General features: G+C 45.0%; 1 protein-coding gene across 1 annotated transcript in view; it reads left to right on the top strand.

Moving 5' to 3' along the window:
• The window catches only part of LOC115122210 (myelin transcription factor 1-like protein), a 118,984-nt gene that overhangs the window by 5,117 nt on the left and 89,984 nt on the right, over window positions 1–23,883 (top strand). Inside the window, exons 2-9 of the mRNA XM_065026958.1 lie at window positions 4,743–5,260; window positions 6,306–7,436; window positions 12,719–12,729; window positions 14,325–14,448; window positions 15,346–15,436; window positions 18,622–18,732; window positions 19,038–19,270; window positions 21,539–21,846. Coding sequence (XP_064883030.1) covers window positions 4,743–5,260; window positions 6,306–7,436; window positions 12,719–12,729; window positions 14,325–14,448; window positions 15,346–15,436; window positions 18,622–18,732; window positions 19,038–19,270; window positions 21,539–21,846 — 2,527 coding nt within the window. The remainder of the gene's footprint in view (window positions 1–4,742; window positions 5,261–6,305; window positions 7,437–12,718; window positions 12,730–14,324; window positions 14,449–15,345; window positions 15,437–18,621; window positions 18,733–19,037; window positions 19,271–21,538; window positions 21,847–23,883) is intronic.

The following is a 23,883-nucleotide window of genomic DNA, read 5'->3' as shown; positions in this document are numbered from 1 at the left end:
AAGCAAATGAAATAGAAAATAAACCAAAGTTAAATAAACAATAAAAAATGTACAGTAAACATTACACTCACAAAAGGTGATGTCTATATACAGTGTTGTAATGATGTGCAAATGTACAAAGGGAAAATAAATAAATATAAATATAGGTTGTACTTACAATGGTTTTTGGTCTTCACTGGTTGCCCTTTTCTTGTGGCAACAGGTCACAAATCTTGCTGCTGTGATGCACACTGTGGTATTTCACCCAATAGATATGGGATATATTAGATATATTAGGAAGTGCAGATCAGGTTCTACCTCATTTTGTGGGCAGTGTGTTTTCTCTTGTGAGCCATGTCTGCCTTTGGCGGCCTTTCTCAATAGCAAGGCTATGCTCGCTGAGTCTGAACATAGTTAAAGATTCCCTTAATTTTGGGTCAGTCACAGTGGTCAGGTATTCTGCCACTGTGTACGCTCTGTTTAGGGCCAAATAGCATTCTAGTTTGCTCTGTTTTTTTATTCATTCTTTCCAATGTGTCAAGTAATCATCATTTTGTTTGTTATTTGTCTATTTGTGTTGCTGTCCTGGGGCTCTGTGAGGTCTGTTTGTGAACAGAGCCCTAGGACCAGCTTGCTTAGGGGCAGTGGTGGAAAAGGTACCCAATTGTCATACTTGAGTAAAAGTAAAGATACCTTAATAGATAATGACTCAAGTAAAAGTGAAAGTCACCCAGTAAAATATTACTTGCGTAAACGTATAAAAGTATTTGGTTTTAAATATACCTAAGTATCAAAAGTAAATGTAATTTTTCCAATTTACTCAAGTATCAAAAGTAAAAGTATAAATAATTTCAAAATCCTAATTTTTCAGATTTTTATTTAGTTACGGAGAGTCAGGGGCACGCTCCAATACAGACATATTTACAAACAAAGTATTTGGGTCCAGATCAGAGGCAGATCAGAGGCAGTAGGGATAACCAGGGATGTTCTCCTGATGTGTGAATTTGACCATTTTCCTATCCTGCTATGCATTCAAAATGTAAGTACTTTTGGGTGTCAAGGAAAATGTATGGAGTAAAACATACATTATTTTCTTTAGCAATGTAGTGAAGTAAAAGTAAAATTGGCAAAAATATAAATAGTGAAGTAAAGTACAGATACCCCAAAAACTACTTAAGTAGTACTTTAAAGTATTTTTACTTAAGTACTTTACACCACTGCTTACGGGGCTCTTCTCCAGGTTCATTTCTCTGTAGGGGATGGCTTTGTGTTGGAAGGTTTGGGAATCGCTTCCTTTTATGTGGTTGTAGAATTTAACAGCACTTTTCTGGATTTTGATCATTTGTGGGTATTGGCATAATTCTGCTCTGCATGCATTATTTGGTGTTTTACGTTGTACACTTTCTGTCTGTCTGTCTGTCTGTCTGTCTGTCTGTCTGTCTGTCTGTCTGTCTGTCTCTCTCCCTCCCTCCCTCCCTCCCTCCCTCCCTCCCTCCCTCCCTCCCTCCCTCCCTCCCTCCCTCCCTCCCTTTCCCTCTCCCTCTCTCTCCCTCTCCCTCCCTCTCCCTCTCCCTCTCCCTCCCTCCCTCCCCCTCCCTCTCCCTCTCCTCTCTCTCCCTCTCCCTCTCTCTCCCTCTCCCTCTCCCTCTCCCTCTCTCTCCCTCCCTCCCTCCCTCCCTCCCTCCCCCCTCCCTCCCTCCCTCCCTCCCTCCCTCCCTCCCTCCCTCCCTCTCCCTCTCCCTCTCCTCTCTCTCTCTCTCTCTCCCTCCCTCCCTCCCTCCCTCCCTCCCTCCCTCCCTCCCTCTCTCTCTCTCTCTCTCTCCCTCCCTCCCTCCCCTCCCTCCCTCTCCCTCTCCCTCTCTCTCTCTCTCTCTCTCTCTCTCTCTCCCTCCCTCCCTCCCTCTCCCTCTCCCTCTCCCTCTCTCTCTCTCTCTCTCTCTCTCTCTCTCTCTCTCTCTCTCTCTCTCCCTCCATATAATTACAGCACAATCCTTCTCCAAATTGTCTGCAGTGTTCCCTTATTCATATGTGGCTTAATTACCTGTGGAATTTTAATTGGTGTGGCCTGCCTGTGGGAGACGTTGAGGTGTCCAAGGTCATACTGAGTGGAGCAGGCACACTTACACACACTGAGACAGTCAACAGTCCACAGTTTGCACCCGCAGGCTATCTGCCTGACAGCTGTAGGATAAAAGGAAGAGAAGAAGACACCAGTGCAAAATAAAGAAATGTCAAATGTATGCAAAGGAAAATGGATTCTTCTCTGATCACAGCCTGTACTCTCCCTGAAAATGTATATTTTTGTTGTTATTCTCTAGTCTGTGTAGCTGAATCAAATCAAATACATTTTTATTAGTCACATGTGCCGAATACAACAGGTATATACAACATTTCAACTTACAGTGAAATGCTTACTTACGAGCCCCTAACCAACAGTGCCGTTTCAAAAAAATATGGATAAGAATAAGGGATAAAAGTAACAAGTAATTAAAGAGCAGCAGTAAAAATTAACAATATATACAGGGGAGTGCCGTTACAGAGTCAATGTGGAGGGGCACCTGTTAGTTGAGCTAGTATGTACATGTAGGTAGAGTTAGGAAATTGATAGGAAATTGATCTCCCAGTTGCACTTGATGTGTTGTATGTGGAGAACTTGATAGGAAATTGATCTCCCAGTTGCGCTTGATGTGTTGTATGTGGAGCAGTTCTCCGTGTGTGTGTACCCTAATCGTCAGTACTTATAATTCCAAATGGAGAAAAAATAGAGGCCCATTAGCTGGCAACGTGTCCTTGTTGTGCCGGTTGCCGGTGGTCCTTCAGTCTAACTGCGACAGTAGATTTGCACACATTAGGGCAGGCTAGGCCGGATCCATTGGCTGAGTGGGAGTGGGCATAAACCACAGTAAATAGAGTAGAAATGTGGGCCATTGTACAGCCCAATGACTCCTAACCAAGCATGTGAGCAGTGGTGTAAAGTACTGAAGTCATTTCTTTAGGTATTTGTACTTTACTATGTTTTTGACACATTTCCCCTGACACATTTCCCCTGACACATTTCCCCTGACACATTTCCCCTGACACCCAAAGGTACTCATTACATATCAAATGCTCAGGCAGGACAGCAATGTGGTCTAACTTACGCACCTATCAATATATATCAATCCCTACTACCTCTGATCTGGCGGACTCCCTAAATACATATACTGCATTTGTAAATGATGTCTGAGTGTTGGAGTGTGCCCCAGTGGACTCCACACTGAGTATCCCTCTGTTTCACTTTTGTTTCCCTTCAACAATGGTGGAACAGGCAGAGCAATGTTGAGTGTGGAATCCAGGCTACTACTACTATTTCACATCCACTCAAAGAACTGTGGCATCTCATCACTGTCTAATCTAGTCTCATTGATAAAGAACAGCAATCTTCAACTTTTCCTTCCAAACTATAAATAAGCCCCTAGATATGGAAATAAAGTAATTGATTTCCTGACATCCACATTAACTTTGGGTTATGCGTCCCTCTAGCGGGACACCAGCCGACAACATCCAGTGAAATTGGAGGGCGTGCAATTCAAATATATAATTCTAATATTAAACATTCATGAACGTACAAGTATCCTATATCATTTAAAAGCTTACATTCTTGTTAATCTAACTGCGTTGTCTGATTTACAATAGGCTTTACAGCGAAAGCATACCATGCGATTGTCTAGGGCGGCACCCCACATCAAGGGTCCCAGCTACAACATGAATGGTCATTTTGTTCGATAAAATCCTCCTTTTTATCCCAAAAAGTAATTTCAGTAATCCACTCTTTCAACATGCAGACATAGGAGTCCATATAGCTACCTCTGAACTTCGTCCAAACAAGTCAAACGACATTTCTATTTAATGCTCAGGTACTCTAAAATGTAAATAAACTATAATATTTAATATGGAAGTAGTATGTTCAATAGGAAAGCAAAATGAGTAAGCGCGCACCCTCTCCCTCGCACGCCCAAAGACTGATTGTTCCGGTGATCTCCTCACCAAAACTCAAAATTCTTGCTTGTTTTTCAAAAAACCTGAAATCTTGAATAAAGACTGTTGACATCTAGTGGAATCTTCAGATTTTCGCCTGCCATATCTATTCTCTTTTAGTCTCAGACATTATTTTAACAGTTTTAGAAACTTCAAAGTGTTTTCTATCCAATGCTACCAATTATGCATATCCTTGCTTCTGGGCCTGAGTAACAGGGCATATCAGTCAGGCGGAAATTCAGGAAACTAGACCCTATCCCAGAGAGGTTTTAAAACCATGCATAATTTCACTCACTGTTTTTGAGCAATTAAATGGAAATCGCTCATCGGCTAATGATTATTATGGGAATGTAATTGAGGGCTGGTTGTGTAATTGAGGGCTGGTTGAATAAGCATTGGTTTTACATTTTGGAGGCTGAGTCTTCTAAACGATGTCTGCTGGGTTTTTGAAATGCAGTGGTGTTTGGGAATGTAATTGAAGTAGAGAATGCATTTTCCTGTATGTATGTACAATTGGTTAGAAAATATATATTTCGAATCTTGTTGACATTATGCAATGATTGACGTCCTCTCTGAGCCTGTTGGACTGCATTATGAATCCTCCAGATTTGAACTGATATAGAAGTCATTAACATTGTGCCAGATTGGCTATATCTGGCTATAACACGGTATCTCTAGAGATACAGAACCCTTATCTCATTAAGGCCATTGAACAAATCTCTACTCCTCTCATGTCTTGTATTTAGTGTCTATGGTTGCCCCCTGGCCAAAAAGAGGAAGACCCAGGAGAAACAGCCTCTGGAGCCTGCCCCCAAGAGGAGGCCCTTCTTAACCCCTCCCAACCCAGAGGAGGACACTGTTGCCATCTTCCCCTGCTATGAACCTGAACCCATGGATGAGAGGGAGGAGAAGGAGCAGGGGGAGTTAGAGGGGGAGATCCAGGAGGAAGGGGAAGAGGAGGAAGGTGAGGGAGAGGAAGAGGGAGAAGAGATGGAGGAGGAGGAAGGATTTTCGGAGGATAACGAGGAGCAAGGTGATGAGGAAGGGGAAGAGGAGGAAGAGGAGGAAGAGGTGGAGAGGGAGAGAGCGGTAGTAGGGCCAGTAGAGGTAGAACAGGTGGAGGATGGGATAGAGGAAGACGAGGAAGCAGAGGATGGGGATGATGAAGAGCAAGAAGAAGAGGAGGAGCAAGAGGAGGAGGAGTATGAGGGTGATGAAGATGAACATGAGGAAGAAGAGGAGGAAGAAGTGCACCATGAGCCAGGTGAGTGCATATTTCCAATGTTTCTGGGGAAATAAGAGAGTGTGATAGAGTTGGGTGGAGCTGGGAGTTATTTGCTGGACTAATGAGCTGCCACTAGAAATGAGGTCCTTGAATCAAAGATATACTTCTAATCAAAGTGATGCACCTTTGATGTGGCCAGTGAGAGCCATACCCAATCATGGAGAGACGGAGGCATAATACCTCAGAGAGAATAGAATTGGTGAAAGGGGTCTGTCTGGGCAGAGGGAGAGAGGCATGATGGTCTCCGTGAGCATGTGGCCAGTAAGGTCCTCAGGAGGAAGGGGGGTGTAATAAGTGGTTCTCTACCTTCGGTGCACCAGATGCGCCTGCTCTCCCTACATCGGCACTCCATCTTTCTCTGTCTCCCTCTCTCTCTATCTCTCTTGTCCTCAATCGCTTCTGACAGTGCCTTCAAGAGCTATCGAGAGAGGAGCTCACCGAGTTATTAACCCCCCCCCCCATGGAAATACCTTCTCCGAGGACATTTCGTGCTCTCGAACCGGAACACCTCATACGCCTCTTTCATTCCCTCCCGCGGTCTCATATGCCGCTGTCCCTAAAATCAACACTGAAATGTATTATTACAACCACATTGACTCATGATCCATGATTAGTTGAAAAGTAAATGAATTTGAATGGATTAATTAAAAGGCATTTGGTTTATTAGTCAAACTAGATACATTGGATTTGACTTTTACGCGTTTTATTTAAAGGATTTAATACTGGCAATGACTGGCCAAATATATGATGTACAACATCAAACTATTAATGCAAACATAATCCACTAAATGTGATGATTAATAGCCAAACCATTGTACAGTAAGTAATACATTGAAGGGATTGATAGTAAAAATCACAGAACTGCAAGATCAAAGGCAGATCAAAATCTAACTAGATGGAATGTTTTTGAAAGATGTTGAATTTCATATTAATATCCCAAACAATTAAACTATGATGGTCTTGTTCTTCATCTATCCAACTATAGTAAGGGCTGAAAGGTCTATCCTTCCTTTCATGACCACAGGGAACCGCTACAAAAATAGTGGACAATCAAGGCATCACTCAATGGGACAGAAGGACAACAACAACAACAACAGCGGCCCCGGTCCAAACATCGGCCCTAACGGGGAAGAGTATGAAAACTATGATGAGCTGGTGGCCAAGTCCCTTCTCAACCTGGGGAAGATAGCAGAGGACGCTGCCTACCAGGCCATGACCGAGTCAGAGATGAACAGCAACTCCTCCAACAGTGCCGGCGAGGACGATGATGATGATGAGGAAGAGAGTAGCGAGCGTGGCGGGAGCAGGAAGGGCGAGTTGAGCGTGGACCTGGACAGTGACGTGGTCAGGGAGACAGTGGATTCACTCAAGCTGTTGGCGCAGGGCCACGGTGCCATGTTGCCTGAAGATGGCTGCCTAGAAGGGATGGATGACGGCGAGCATCCCAACGGGCGGTCCCACCATCATGGGGTCAGGGGTCAGGCTGAGGAGAGCGAAGAGGAGGTGTGTCTCAACAGCCTGGAGTGTCTGAGGAACCAGTGCTTTGACCTGGCCCGCAAGCTAAACGAGACGTCTCCATCTGACCGCCCTGGACACCCGGGCCTGCACCACTACCAGGCACATCAGAACCACCACCCTCACCATCCCCACCACCACCTACTGCACCAAACCGACCACCAGCACCATCAGGCTCAGCACCAGCCTCAGGACCACCACCACTTGCCCAGGTACGAGAGCTGCCAGCAGGGCCAGCAGCCAGACGAGCGTGGGTCCCTGGAGCGCAACTACTCAGACATGGTCAACCTAATGAAGCTGGAGGAGCAGCTGAGCCCGGCCTCAAGGACGGGCTACTCGGCCAGCTGCCACCAGGACGGGGATGAGGACACCACATCGGTGGCCTCGGATCGCTCGGAAGAGGCCTTCGACATGACAAAAGGCAACCTGTCCCTGCTGGAGAAGGCCATTGCTATGGAGTCGGAGCGAGCCAAGGTCATGAGGGACCGCATGGCCTTGGAGGGACATCATGCAGTGGTCCGGAGGGACAATCATAATCACCACCATCGCGGCGAGCACAGCCCCCGACAGAGCAGCGGGGCTGAGGAGCGCAAGTCCAGAATGCACCACGACGGGTCAAAGAGAGCATACTACCCTAAAGGTAACCACTTCCTGAAACTCTCAACACTCTCCCCATTCACACAATAGCCCCTATGTCAGCTAGTATCTTCACCCTGATCTGTACAGTATTGATGTTGCACTCAGTGTCAACAGCATTTCGGTTAATTGTTTTAATTAGATTTTTATTTCACCTTTATTTAACCAGGTAGGCCAGTTGAGAACAAGTTCTCATTTACAACTGTGACCTGGCCAAGATAAAGCAAAGCAGTTCGACACATACAACACAGAGTTACACATGGAATAAACAAACATACAGTCAATAATACAGTAGAAAAAATCTATATACAGTGAGTGCAATTGAGGAAGAATAAGGGAGTTAAGGCAATAAATAGGCCATGGTGGCGAAGTAATTACAATATAGCAATTAAACACTGGAATGGGAGACGTGCAGAAGATGAATGTGCAAGTAGAGATACTGGTGTGCAAAGGAGCAAGATAAATAAATAAATACAGTATGGGGATGAGGTAGTTGGTTGGGCTATGTACAGGTGCAGTGATCTGTGAGCTGCTCTGACAGCTGGTGCTTAAAGCTAGTGAGGGAGATATGAGTATCCTGCTTCAGTGATTTTTGCAGTTCATTTCAGTCATTGGCAGCAGAGAACTGGAAGGAAAGGCGACCAAATGAGGAATTGGCTTTGGGGGTGACCAGTGAGATATACCTGCTGGAGCGCGTGCAACGGGTGGGTGCTGCTATGGTGACCAGTGAGCTGAGATAAGGCGGGGCTTTACCTAGCAGAGACTTGTAGATGACCTGGAGCTAGTGGGTTTGGGGACGAGTATGAAGCAATGGCCAGCCAACGAGAGCGTACAGGTCGCAGTTGTGGGTAGTATATTGGGCTTTGGTGACAAAATGGTTGGCACTGTGGTAGACTGCATCCAATTTGTTGAGTAGAGTGTTGGAGGCTATTTTGTAAATGACATCGCCGAAGTCGAGGATCGGTAGGATGGTCATGTTTACGAGGCTATGTTTGGCAGCAAGAGTGAAGAATGCTTTATTGCGAAATAGGAAGCCGATTCTATATTTAATTTTGGATTGGAGATGCTTAATGTGAGTCTAGAAGGAGAGTTTACAGTCTAACCAGACACCTAAGTATTTGTAGTTGTCCACATATTCTAAGTCAGAACCGTCCAGAGTAGTGACGCTGGACGGGCAGGCAGGTGCAGGCAGCGATCGGTTGAAGAGCAAGCATTTAGTTTTACTGCATTTAAGAGCAGTTGGAGGCCACAGAAGGAGAGTTGTATGGCATTGAAGCTCGTCTGGAGGTTAGTTAACACAGTGTCCAAAGAAGGGCCAGACGTATACAGAATGGTGTTGTCTGCGTAGAGGTGGATCAGAGAATCACCAGCAGCAAGAGCAACATCATTGATATATACAAAGAAGAAAGTCGGCCTGAGAATTTAACCCTGTGGCCCTCCCATAGAGACTGCCAGACGTCCGGACAACAGGCCCTCCGATTTGACACACTGAACTCTATCCGAGATGTAGTTGGTGAACCTGTTGAGTCTGCCGATAAGAATGTGGTGATTGACAGAGTCAAAAGCCTTTGCCAGGTCGATGAATACAGCTAGACAGTAATGTCTCTTATCGATGGAGGTTATGATATCGTTTAGGACCTTGAGGCTGAGGTGCACCCATGACCAGCTCTGAAACCCGATTGCATAGCGGAGAAGGTACGGTGGGATTCGAAATGGTTGGTAATCTGTTTGTTAACTTGGCTTTCGAAGACCTTATTAAGGCAGGGTATGATAGATATAGGTCTGTAGCAGTTTGGGTCTAGAGTGTCTCCCCCTTTGAAGAGAGGTTGAACAGGCTAGTAATAGGGGTTGCAACAATTTCGGCAGATCATTTTAAAAATAGAGGGTCAAGATTGTCTAGCCCGGCTGATTTGTAGGGCTCCAGATTTTGCAGCTCTTTCAGAACATCAGCTATCTGGATTTGGGCGAAGGAGGAATGGGGAGGCTTGGGCGAGTTGCTGTGGGGGGTGGAGGGCTGTTGATCGGGGTAGGGGTAGCCAGGTGGAAAGCATGGCCAGTCATAGAAAAATGCTTATTGAAATTCACAATTATAACAGTGGGCAGCTGGGAGGAGTTGCTCATATTCTCCATGGACTTTACAGTGTCCCAGAACATTTTTGAGTTTGTGCTACAAGATGCAAATTTCTGCTAATGTTTTTGCTGGTCAAGGGCAGTCAGGTCTGGAGAGAACCAAGGGCTATATCTGTTCCTGGTTCAAAATGTTTTGAATGGGGCATGCTTATTTAAGATGGTGAGGAAGGCACTTTTAAAGAATAACCAGGCATCCTCTACTGACGGGATGAGGTCAATATCCTTCCAGGATACCCGGGCCAGGTCGATTAGAAAGGCCTGCTCGCAGAAGTGGTTTAGTGAGCGTTTGATAGTGATGAGGTGTGGTCGTTTGACCGCAGACCCATTACGGATGCAGGCAATGAGGCAGTGATCGCTGAAATCTTGATTGAAAACAGCGGAGGTGTATTTGGAGGGCAGGTTGGTTAGGATAATATCTATGAGGGTGCCCGTGTTAACGGATTTGGAGTTGAGGGCATAATAATTTGTGTGAAATTGAGGGCATCAAGCTAGGATTGTAGAATGGCCGGGTGTTTAGCATGTTCCAGTTTAGGTCACCTAGCAGCACGAGCTCTGAAGATAGATTGGGGGCATTCAATTCACATATGGTGACCAGGGCGCAGCTGGGGGCAGAGGGTGGTCTATAGCAAGTGGCAACGGTGAGGGACTTGTTTCTGGAAAGGTGGATTTTTTTAAATAGAAGCTCGAATTGTTTGGGTATAGACCTGGATAGTAAGACAGAACTCTGCAGGCTATCTTTGCAGTAGATTGCAACACCGCCCCCTTTGGCAGTTCTATTTTGTCGGAAGATGTTTTGGTTACGGATAGAAATTTCAGGGTTTTTGGTGGACTTCCTAAGCCAGGATTCAGACACGGCTAGGACATCCGGGTTTGCGGAGTGTGCTAAAGCAGTGAATAAAACAAACTTAGGGAGGATGCTTCTAATGTTAACATGCATGAAACCAAGGCTTTGACGGTTACAGAAGTCAACAAATGAGAGGCACTGCAGGGCCTAGATTAACCTCTACATCACCAGAGGAACAGAGGAGGAGTAGATTAAGGGTATGGCTAAAGGCTATCAGAACTGGTCGTCTAGTACGTTCGGAACAGAGAGTGAAAGGATCAGGTTTCTGGGCACGATAGAATATATTCAAGGCATAATGTACAGACAAAGGTATGGAATGTATGTAGACGTGATATTAAATGAACTCTTAAAGACGTAGGCTATCAGCCCCTGCTGAAAATAGGTTTCAACAGATGCCAATAGGGCCCACAGAAACAGAATTATGTAACATCAAGCTGAATAACTCAGATATCTTTTTTAGCACATGGATCTAGTAATATTGGACGTTTACTTGACCCCTTGCCCAGTAGTTCAGCTCCTCACTGGGAGAGGACAGAAACATTTCCCCCAGCTGGTCTCCATGCTATATATTGCAGTGGCAGCGTCGACTTCAAACTTATGTTGTTAAAATAGTCTGGCATGCTAACATCAGACGCTTGGCTTGTCAGGCATGGGAGTGAGCCATCCCATCTCTGTGTATGCAGTTATTAATCCATAAGATAGCTTCAGAGCAGATGAATGAGCAACATTTCAGACCGGGTCATTATGGTAGTATCAGAGGGGTGGTGGTGGCACGTTCATGGTCATTGGACAGAGATGCTGTGTTTTGAGTAACATTCCAAAGGACACAAAAGATATTGATCAGAAAGTTTAATACTGTAGCTACTCGTCTGCCCTGGTCACACTATTCACTTTAATAATGTTTACGTACTGTTTTACTCATTTCATATGTACAGTTGAAGTCAGAAGTTTACATAGACTCAGGTTGGAGTCACTAAAACTAGTTTTTCAACCACTCCACAAATGTCTTGTTAACAAACTATAGTTTTGGCAAGTCGGTTTGGACATTTATTTTGTGCATGAAACAAGTAATTTTTCCAACAATTGTTCACTGACGGATTATTTCTCTTATAATTCACTGTATCACAATTCCAGTGGGTCAGAAGTTTACACACACTAAGTTGACTGTGCCTTTAAACAGCTTGGAAAATTCCAGAAAATGATGTCTTGGCTTTAGAAGCTTCTGATAGGCTAATTGACATAATTTGAGTCAATTCGAGGTGTACCTGTGGATGTATTTCAAGGTCTACCTTCAAACTCAGTGCCTCTTTTCCCATATCATGGGAAAATCTAAAGAAATCAGCCAAGACCTCAGAAAAAAAAGTTGTAGGCCTCTACAAGTCTGGTTCATCCTTGGGAGCAATTTCCAAATGCCAGAAGGTACCATGTTCATTTGTATAAACAATAGTACGCAAGTATAAACACCATGGGACCATGCATCATACTGCTCAGGAAGAAGACGTGTTCTGTCTCCTAGAGATGAATGTACTTTGGTGCGAAAAGTGCAAATCAATCCCAGAACAACAGCAAATGACCTTGTGAAGATGCTGGAGGAAACAGGTACAAAAGTATCTATATCCACAGTAAAACGAGTCCTATATCGACATAACCTGAAAGGCCACTCAACAAGGAAGAAGCCACTGCTCAAAAACCGCCATAAAAAGACAGACTACGGTTTGCAACTGCACATGGGTACAAAGATCATACTTTTTGGAGAAATGTCCTGATGAAACAGTGAAAAGGGAAAATTATGAGGGAAAATTATGTGGATATATTGAAGCAACATCTCAAGACATCCGTCAGGAAGTTAAAGCTTGGTCGTAAATGGGTCTTCCATATGGACAATGACCCCAATCATAATTTCAAAGTTGTGGTAAAATGGTTTAAGGTCAACAAAGTCAAGGTATTGGATTAATTGTCAGGAATTGTGAAAAACTGAGTTTAAATGGATTTGGTTAAGGTGTATGTAAACTTCTGACTTCAACTGTATATTCTGTATTCTACAGTAGTGTAGTCAATGCCACTCGGACATTGCTCGTTCTATTATTTCTTAATTCAAATGTTTTACTTTTAGATTCATTTGTATAGTTTGATATTACTGCACTGTTGGAGCTAGGAACACAAGCATTTCGCTACACCCACAATAATATCTGCTAAATACTGTATGTGAATGCGACCAATAACATTTTATTTTATTTGGTTGAACTGAAGATCAAATGATTATTCTATAAACTTTAAAGATCCATACAGTATCAGGACACGGTAAGACCCAGATGCAGACCGTGTCGAAGTAACAATGTTTATTTCCGCAACAGGGCAAATGTACAGGAAGGCAGGCAGGCTTAGGGTCAGGACAGACAAGAGCCAAAACCAGGAGGACAAGAGAGACTGAGAGCAGGAGCTGATACAAAAAAGGCTGGTTGACTTGACAAACAAGACGAACTGGCAACAAACGAACTGGCAACAGACAAACAGACAAACCGGTATAAATACACAGGGGATAATGGGGAAGGTGGGCGACACCTGGAGGGGGGTGGAGACAATCACAAAGACAAGTGAAACAGATCAGGGTGTGACATAGAGGCGTCAGATCAATATATGCAGTAGCCAATGTTGGGTGTTATCACTGTTCATCTGAAGGGAAGAGGACAGCTATATTCAGAAACCACACTGAATTGGATGTTCAGGCATTATTTAACCTTATAATATGTGACATTTAAGTTCCTATTATACTGAAGTAGTAGGAATCCAAAGTCACTTGAAGTCATTTCTCCAGGTAATTCTGCCCATTGCTCGTCGTCTTCCGCAACACGTCTTGCCAACAGTAGCCACAGGATGTTGAATGGCAGGCCTCAAATCATGCAAAAATCGCATAACAAAATGACTATTATTAAGGACCACCCATTGGTGGTCATCACAGATATGTACTGTAATGGTACGTTATTAACTTCCATTAGCACAGGAAGCTAGTGGGGAGGTCTCAAGGAATATTAAGTATAATTGTAGTCTGAAGACCCTATAGGTGACTGTACTAGTAAGACCCAGGGCTATATAAGGCTTTGGTAAGACCTTACAGATCTGGCAACATGCTAGTTCTTTTTTTCGAATGGTCATAATTGCATTAGATAATCTATCATCAAGTTATTTAAATTCAAAGTCTTCATCATCAAAGGCAGGGACTATGGCCTTGTGTGGGGGGGGGGGGGGTATTCATTTTTCTAATGTTGCCATGGGTTCAGGAATATTGATAGCTCTGTGATCCATTACTAGTTCTAAATAAAAACAATCTAGCTGTGACGCACAGAGACAATGTTCATACACACGGCCTCTGCTCAACATAGTTGGGATTGTTCCTTGTCCTTGGGGGACCATTGAGGATTGGTGGAGATGGTAGCGATAGCGAGGCCCCAGATAGACATATGGGAGAATTGCTGATAAGCCAGTTTCACACAGGCTTAGTCATTCTGTGTTATCTCTACAGCAAGTGTACATTTTTTATGAAATATAAAATTGCATTTCTGGGATGTTGGGATTGAACAATTGCACAGATTTTCCGCAGCGAGCGTGGGGGGAATGTGAATGTGGGGGGAATGTGAATGTGGGGGGAACATGTATTGCCATGATAAACTGATAAATCAGGTGTGACTATAGTCTGTGTTTCGTCCTACCCCCTCTAAATTTGGGGGGATAATACGGTTCAAATACAATATGAATATATGACACTCTAAATGAAGTTCGGTAAACAACAGTGGATGGGACATTCCATTCATTTCAGTTTGTAGGGGTGACATGCTGTAGTAACCACTCGAACACTCACCTAGATAGATGACTTTTGAACACCCCCCCCCCCCTCTTTTTCTCCTTGGTAGATTCCTCAAGGGGGACAAGAAGGAGAGTAAGTGTCCAACCCCGGGCTGTGATGGGACAGGCCACGTCACGGGTCTCTACCCCCACCACAGGAGCCTGTCAGGCTGCCCCCACAAGGACAGGGTGCCACCAGAAAGTAAGTGCTGCACACTGCATTCCGTACTGACTGTGCTTGGGGGCATTTAGACTGTTTGTTGCCCTCTCGTAGTGCAATGTAGAACAACCTCTTTCTCATTTTCTTTTGAGTTTCTGGGTACCTCTTTCCACTAAATGCCCTGCCATGGTTCTTGTGTTGGGTTGACACGTGAGGTCGTCCTCCGATCAGCATGGGGATGCTCTCTCTTTCTTTGCGTTCACCCGGCTTGATCGATGTCCATGCCTGCATGCAAAGTGATGTCTCCTCTATAGATTTTATACATAAAAGCATCTCTTTGTGAGACTACTTATTTTTTTACCAGACTTACCTCTATTCCTGCTTCTGTAAAGGAAATAAATACTTAAGCAATAAGGCACAAGGAGGTGTGGTATATGGCCAATACACCACGGCTAAGGACTGTTCTTATGCACAACGCAACAATAATGGCCATGTACCACAAACCCCCGAGGTGCCTTATTGCTATGATAAACTGGTTACCAATGTAATTACAGCAGTAAACAGAAATGTTTTTTCATACCTTTGATATACGGTCTGATAGCCAATCAGCATTCAGGGCTTGAACCACCCAGTTTATAATATGTCATATGTAGCATTAAATATCACAGCAAATGTCTGCCTACATACCATTTTCAATTCTTATGTATTAGTCCATCAAGATGCTTCAGAATGACTAACAACACGCCGACTACATTTGAATGCTGCTTGATTCAATCCATTATTTTTCTGCTGCTTGCATGAGCATCAACAGGACAGTTGACCGTAACAGTGCATGACACTTTTTCTGCTCACTAACAAATTATAATTGGACAATAACCACTGACTCTGGGTGCTCCTAACCCCTCGCTGTCTCTCTCACCTCTCCCTGTCTGTCCTAAGTTCTTGCAATGTATGAAAATGTTCTAAAGTGCCCTACTCCTGGCTGCTCGGGGCGTGGCCATGTCAATAGCAACAGGAACTCCCACCGCAGGTGAGTGGCTGGCAACCAGGCAGGGCATGCACTGGGAGAGAAAATAATCAATCATGGAATAGCTACATTTATAGTCTGATCTCTTTGCTCAGGATGTAAGAGAGAGAAAAAAAGTAAAAAAGAGGAATATGTGGGGTTGTCATAGTCACTGGCTACCAGTGTATCTCAGGGTCAGGAATCTATTGTTTGTAGCTAGGTGGGTTTAGAGGCTGAGCCACGGTCTCCCAGTAGAGCAGCACAAAGCCTGGAGGATGCTAAGATGAGTACATTCTGCATACTGCGCCACACAAACACACAGCTATATATAATGTATAATACTGTACACCACGGACACCCCTTCAAATACAACATTTTGTGGACACCCCTTCAAATTAGTGGATTCGGCTATTTCAGCCACACCCATTGCTGACAGGTGTATAAAATTGAGCACACAATCTCCATAGACAAACATTGGCAGTAGAGCGGCCTTAACGAAGAGCTCAGTGAGTTTCAACGTGGCACCGTCATAGGATGCGACCTTTCCAACAAGTTAGTTAGTCAATGTTCTGTACATACTGTATATAGGTACCTAGACAATAACACACACACACACACACACACACACACACACACACACACACACACACACACACACACACACACACACACACACACACACACACACACACACACACACACCTCCCTTACCATCCCCAGTTGCTGGAGGCTATGTTATATAGAACACGTCCTTTGGGACTGGCACGCACACCGTGTAGTCATTAGTAGTGTTGGGGAGCAGTGCATAGCAAGACGTATGAAAAAAAGAGAGAATTCTGTACATGTGTCTCTCATTTCTCTCCTCCTCGCTGTTGTCATGGAAACTCAATGATACTGACAGCAGTCCTGTCAGTTTGTCACACGGTCCTCAACACTTTGAAATCTGCATGTGTCTGTCTGTGACTGTGTGTGTGTTCCGGCTGTATCAATGTTTTATTTATGGCACGGATATGAAACTATTAGGAGAGGCCCAGAGACCACATTCATCTCTCACACAAAAGCACTGTCGGTGTGTATGTGAGAGGGACTGGTTTGTATGTGAGAGTGACTGGTTTGTATGTGAGAGTGACTGGTTTGTATGTGAGAGTGACTGGTTTGTATGTGAGAGTGACTGGTTTGTATGTGAGAGTGACTGGTTTGTATGTGAGAGTGACTGGTGTGTATGTGAGAGTGACTGGTTTGTATGTGAGAGTGACTGGTTTGTATGTGAGAGTGACTGGTTTGTATGTGAGAGTGACTGGTTTGTATGTGAGAGTGACTGGTTTGTATGTGAGAGTGACTGGTTTGTATGTGAGAGTGACTGGTGTGTATGTGAGAGTGACTGGTTTGTATGTGAGAGTGACTGGTGTGTATGTGAGAGTGACTGGTTTGTATGTGAGAGTGACTGGTTTGTATGTGAGAGTGACTGGTTTGTATGTGAGAGTGACTGGTTTGTATGTGAGAGTGACTGGTTTGTATGTGAGAGTAACTGGTTTGTATGTGAGAGTGACTGGTTTGTATGTGAGAGTGACTGGTTTGTACGTGAGAGTGACTGGTTTGTTTGTGAGAGTGACTGGTTTGTATGTGAGTGACTGGTTTGTATGTGAGAGTGACTGGTTTGTATGTGAGAGTGACTGGTGTGTATGTGAGAGTGACTGGTTTGTATGTGAGAGTGACTGGTTTGTATGTGAGAGTGACTGGTTTGTATGCGAGAGTGACTGGTTTGTATGCAAGAGTGACTGGTGTGTATGTGAGAGTGACTGGTTTGTATGTGAGAGTGACTGGTTTGTATGTGAGAGGGACTGGTTTGCATGTGAGAGTGACTGGTTTGTATGTGAGAGTAACTGGTTTGTATATGAGAGTGACTGGTTTGTATGTGAGAGTAACTGGTTTGTATGCGAGAGTGACTGGTTTGTTTGCGAGAGTGACTGGTTTGTATGTGAGAGTAACTGGTTTGTATATGAGAGTAACTGGTTTGTATGTGAGAGTGACTGGTTTGTATGTGTATAAAGAGGCATCTTATAAGGTGAACATTTGAGGGAGAAAGGAGAAGAAGAGGAGGAGAAAGCGAGAGGTGGAGAGAGGGTAGAGGAGGAGAGGAGGTAAGGGGAAGAGGGGGGAGAGTATGAGAGATGGAGAGGGGGTAGAAGAGGAGGAGGAGAGGGCAGAGGGGGGTAGGAGGAGAGGATGACTGGGGAAGGCGGAGAGGACGAGAGGCGAGAGGGGGAGAGGAGGAGAGGACGACAGGGGAAGGCGTGTAGAGGACGAGAGGACGAGAGGAGAGAGGGGTAGAGGACGAGAGGACGAGAGGAGAGAGGGGGAGAGGAGGAGAGGGGGAGAGGAGAGAGGGGGAGAGGAGGAGAAGACGAGAGGGGAAGGCGGAGTGGACGAGAGGTGAGAGGGGGAGAGGAGGAGAGGACAAGAGGAGAAGGCATGTAGAGGAGAGGACGAGAGGGGGAGAGGGAGAGGACGACAGGGGAAGGCATGTAGAGGAGGAGAGGATGAAAGGCGAAAGGGGGAGAGGAGGAGAGGACGACAGGGTAATGCATGTAGAGGAGGTGAGGATGAGAGGCGAGAGGGGGAGAGGGGGAGAGGAGGAGAGGACAACAGGGGAAGGCATGTAGAGGAGGTGAGGAGGAGAGAAGGGAGTACAGTAGCTGGCATGGTGGTTAATCAGTTCTCCCCACTGAGCCTACCCAGAATGCCTCTGAAAGGACTGCAGTATCTAGCTGAGGGGATCTCTCTGAAGCTCAGCAGCCCCTCATGCCCAGGCAGCCAATAATATGTATCTGCAAAGCTCCGGCTTTGCAATAAAAAACTAGGCCATAGGAAATACATAATTCATACGTGGGGCTCCATTTTATAGCTTAAAATGTGCAATTCTGTTTAAATCAAAGCCAAATTTAGTTGATTGATAGGATGTGTCTGTTATCGGAGAGGCAGAGTGTAGGCACGTGTGTGTGGGGGGGTGTTTATGTGTCTATGCAAGTGGGTTGTGTGTGTGTGTGTGTGTGTGTGTGTGTGTGTGTGTGTGTGTGTGTGTGTGTGTGTGTGTGTGTGTGTGTGTGCGTGCGTGCGTGCGAGCATACAGTACATGTGTTTGTGTGTGTGCATGTGTGAGTGTGTTCTGGCTAATTTGGCCTCACTCCATTGTATGAATGCTGTTCCAGTCTCTCGGGGTGCCCCATCGCCGCTGCAGAGAAGATGGTTAAAGTCCAGGAGAAGCACATCCCATGTGACGGGGGCCCCAAGTCCAGCCAGGCTTCAGATCGTGTGCTGAGGTACTCACTCACACCCTCATCACATGACCACCACTCCCCCAGCCTCCCCGCTCATCCCAGTGCATTCCCTGTAGCCGTGAATGTAAACACTGGCCTCCATCACTCTCTCTGCTTTCAAATCCTACTTCATGTAGATGTAGAAAGAACAATAGAATGCCTACCGTAGCAGCGCTTTTGATTCATGCTCTTACAAATGAAGTCCCCCTAGTGGTTCAGTGAGGACGTACACCATGCAGTCAGACAGTCAGACCGCTCTCACCGCGTGTACACAAACACGCCCCCCCCTGTCCATGGTTATCTTCCAGGCCAATGTGCTTTGTGAAACAGCTGGAGATCCCACAGTACGGTTACAAAAATAACGTGTCCACCAGCACGCCGCGCTCCAACCTGGCCAAGGAGCTGGAGAAGTACTCCAAGACCAGCTTCGACTACGGCCAAGGCTACGACAGCCAGCACCACGTCTACAGCAGGGGGAAGACAGGCCTGGCCCCCAAGGCCCACGGACGTGACACGGACACCTCACCCAAGGGATATGATGGTAGGGAACGACTGCTTGTGTGCTCTGATGCATGCACGCACGCATGTTGGCACACACACACACGAACCCACACACACGAACGCACACACACATTATTCCCTAGATTCTAGATCTGTGCTTTGACAATGTTGTAAATATGTTGAACAAGCGATAGACTCGACACTTATACAACGCAGATGAACTATTGAAATACAGTACATGTGCATGCCTAAAACCAATGTTTTTATTTCCATCAATTTGATTTTGCATACTTCACAATTAGAGAGAACAACCCCAATCTGGATTGGAGATGAACATAGAACACAACCCATTTGTTTGATTCATTTTGGAGCTGCTGGTTGGAAGGTTTTTGTCTCAGCTCCCTGTAATGTGGTTGTGTTCAGGGCTTCTGCATTCCCCGCTCGCTCACACACTCTGCTGCCTGCAAACCCTTACTGCCAAGACCATATTCACACCACTCCCATTCCTCTTGCTTGCGCGCTCTCTCTCTCCCTCTAGCTCTCTCCTCGTGCTCTCCATCTCTGTCGCCCTCTCCTCTTTCTCCAACCAAGAGCACAATCATTTGCTCTCACACAGCATTCACCATGGAGCAAACCTTCCATTGAAAGACTTCCCTGTAGGTGTTAGTAATTATCTATCTATCTATCTATCTATCTATCTATCTATCTATCTATCTATCTATCTATCTATCTATCTATCTATCTATCTATCTGTCTGTCTGTCTGTCTGTCTGTCTGTCTGTCTGTCTGTCTGTCTGTCTGTCTGTCTGTCTGTCTGTCTGTCTGTCTGTCTGTCTGTCTGTGTGTCTGCCTGCCTATCTGCCTATCTGTCTGTCTGTCTGTCTGTCTGTCTGTCTGTCTGTCTGTCTGTCTGTCTGTCTGTCTGTCTGTCTGTCTGTCTGTCTGTCTGTCTGTCTGTCTGTCTGTGTCCTCTAAATGTATATGTCATGTCTTTCTATACATCTCCATTTCATATTGTTCTTTTTGGGGGGTAAAATCTGGCCTTCTGCTTCAGTATCATTATTGTCTGTTACTGTTTGCATGTTCTGTATACATGTTCTGTATGAGTGTTCTGTATGAGTGTTCTGTATCAGTGTTCTGTATGTGTGTTCTGTATGAGTGTTCTGTATGAGTGTTCTGTATGTGTGTTCTGTATACGTGTTCTGTATGAGTGTTCTGTATACATGTTCTGTATGAGTGTTCTGTATACATGTTGTGTATGAGTGTTCTGTATGAGTGTTCTGTGTGTGTGTTCTGTATGTGTGTTCTGTATACGTGTTCTGTATGAGTGTTCAGTATACATGTTCTGTAAGAGTGTTCTGTATACCTGTTCTGTGTGTGTGTTCTGTATACATGTTCTGTATGTGTGTTCTGTATGAGTGTTCTGTATACATGTTCTGTAAGAGTGTTCTGTATACCTGTTCTGTGTGTGTGTTCTGTATACATGTTCTGTATGTGTGTTCTGTATGAGTGTTCAGTATACATGTTCTGTAACCTGTTCTGTGTTCTGTATACATGTTCTGTATGTGTGTTCTGTATGAGTGTTCAGTATACATGTTCTGTAAGAGTGTTCTGTATACATGGTCCGTATGTGTGTTCTGTATGTGTGTTCTGTATACATGTTCTGTATGAGTGATCTGTATATATGTTCTGTATACATGTTCTGTGTGTGTGTTCTGTATACATGTTCTGTATGTGTGTTCTGTATGAGTGTTCTGTATACATGTTCTGTAAGAGTGTTCTGTATACCTGTTCTGTGTGTGTGTTCTGTATACATGTTCTGTATGTGTGTTCTGTATGAGTGTTCAGTATACATGTTCTGTAAGAGTGTTCTGTATACATGGTCTGTATGTGTGTGCTGTATGTGTGTTCTGTATACATGTTCTGTATGAGTGTTCCGTATGAGTGTTCCGTATGTGTGTTCTGTATGTGTGTTCTGTATACATGTTCTGTATGAGTGATCTGTATATATGTTCTGTATACATGTTCTGTATACATGTACTGTATGAGTGTGTGTACATGTATAATGTATTGTCCTTCATGTGTGTTCTGTATTTTGTGTTCTGTGTTTTGTATGTTGTGTTCCGTATGTCGTGCTCCATATGTCGTGTTCCATATGTCGTGTTCCGTATGTCGTGCTCCGTATGTCGTGTTCCGTATGTCGTGTTCCGTATGACGTGTTCCGTGTGTCGTGTTCCGTATTTCGTGTTCCGTATGTTGTGTTAAGTATGTATGTGTATGAACTGTCCACTGTGCTCCCTCCCTGCAGCCAAGCACTACTGTAAGAGCCCAGCCAGCAGCACGACTAGCAGCTATGCTCCCAGCAGCACGACGAGCAGATACGCTCCCAGCAGCACGACGAGCAGATACGCTCCCAGCAGCAGCAGTCTGAGCTGCGGAGGGGGAGGAGGAGGGGGCGGCAGCAGCGCCAGCAGCACCTGCAGTAAGAGCAGCTTTGACTACACACAGGATACAGAGGCTGCTCACATGGCTGCGACGGCCATCCTCAACCTGTCCACGCGCTGCAGGGAGATGCCTCACGGCCTGGGAGGCAAGCCCCAGGATCTCCTCTCCCAGGTAGGGAGGGCTGCAGCCCAGACTCATCCTCACCCACACTCCCCAGCAGGTCTCGGGTGCTGCGTTGCTGTCTGTCACTCTCTCTCTCTGTCAACCACACACCTTCTCTCTCTCTACCACACCTCTCTATCTCTCTCTCTACCACACCTCTCTCTCTCTATTCCACACCTTCTCTCTCTCTCTCTCTCTCTCTCTCTCTCTCTCTCTCTCTCTCTCTCTCTCTCTCTCTCTCTCTCTCTCTCTCTGTCAACCACACCTTCTCTCTGTCTCTCTCTACCACACCTCTCTATCTCTCTCTACCACACCTCTCTACCACACCTAAGGATATTAGTCAGTTAAGTGAAAAGTGGGCCCTTGTCTGATCCAGTCAGCAATGAGTCAGAGCCCTCATCCACAAGGCTAGGTGTCAGATGCCTTTCTATGCTACTTGATTTAGGCATTGCTGCTTTGCTTATCACAGAATAATGAAGCCTGGCCTAGCATCCTGTGATTATGTGTCCCATTCATTACACTGTGGAGGGCCAGGCACAGCCATGAGAGCAGCACAGCATCTGAGGCTGTGGGAGAAATATATGCACTGTGGGCACGATGGAGTGGAGCCCTTGGCTTTTTCAGACAGCCTGGAATGGATCGATGATTTCAGTTGCCTCTCTCTCTCTCTCTCTCTCTCTCTCTCTCTCTCTCTCTCTCTCTCTCTCTCTCTCTCTCTCTTTCTCTCTCTCTCTCTCTCTCTTACCCATGTCTCTCTCTTGTGATCATACCCCTTTGTGGAGGCGACAGTGAGAGAAAGTGACCTCTCTGTGAGGACATGGTCTTGCTCTGTGGCAGTCCGTCTCTGTGCGAACCATCACCATCATCCTCATCATCATCACCAGCATCATCATCGCCATCATCACCATAATCATCACTAGAGCGCCGCGGGGATATTCCATGTTCTGTACATTCATCTCCTCTTAAAGACAGTGTGGGCTGCAGAAGGAGGGCCAAGAAGGAGGAGAAATTAGTATCCATTTCACTCAATTCAAATTAAGGGGCTTTATTGCTTTATTGGCATGGGAAACATGTGTTAACATTGCCAAAGCAAGTGAGGTAGATAATATACAAAAGTGAAATAAACAATAAAAATGAACAGTAAACATTACACATACAGACGTTTCAAAACAATAAAGACATTACAAATGTCATATTATGTATTTATACAGTGTTGTAACAATGTACAAATGGTTAAAGTACACAAGGGAAAATAAATAAGCATAAATATGGATGGAATTTACAATGGTGTTTGTTCTTCACTGGTTGCCCTTTTCTTGTGGCAACAGGTCACAAATCTTGCTGCACACTGTGGTATTTCACCCAGTAGATAAGGGAGTTTATCAAAAGCGGGTTTGTTTTCAAATTCTTTATGGATCTGTGTAATCTGAGGGAAATATGTGTCTCTAATATGGCCATACATTGGGCTTGAGGTTAGGAAGTGCAGCTCAGCTCCCACCTCATTTTGTGGGCAGTGTGCACATAGCTTGTCTTCTCTTGAGAGCCATGTCTGCCTACGGCAGCCTTTCTCAATAGCAATGCTCACTGAGTCTGTACATAGTCAAAGCTTTCCTTAAGTTTAGGTCAGTCACAGTGGTCAGGTATTCTGCCACTGTGTACTTTCTGCTTAGGGCCAAATAGCATTCTAGTTTGCTCAGTTTTTTTGTTAATTCTTTCCAATGTGTCAAGTAATTATCTTTTTGTTTTCTCATGGCTTGGTTGGGTCTAATTGTGCTGCTGTCCTGGGGCTCTGTGTGGTCTGTTTGTGCTTGTGAACAGAACCCCAGGACCAGCTTGCTTATAGGACTCTTCTCCAGGTTCATCTCTCTGTAGGTGATGGCTTTGTTATGGAAGGTTTGGGAATCGCTTCCTTTTAGATGTTTGTAGAATTGAACGTCTCTTTTCTGGATTTTGATAATTAGTGGATATCGGCCTAATTCTGCTCTGCATGCATTATTTGGTGTTCTACGTTGTACACGGAGGATATTTTTGCAGAATTCTGCATGC

Source organism: Oncorhynchus nerka, linkage group LG13, assembly GCF_034236695.1.
Source record: "Oncorhynchus nerka isolate Pitt River linkage group LG13, Oner_Uvic_2.0, whole genome shotgun sequence".
In the NCBI taxonomy this organism is placed as follows: domain Eukaryota; kingdom Metazoa; phylum Chordata; class Actinopteri; order Salmoniformes; family Salmonidae; genus Oncorhynchus; species Oncorhynchus nerka.
This window is presented reverse-complemented; position numbering and strand designations above follow the sequence as displayed.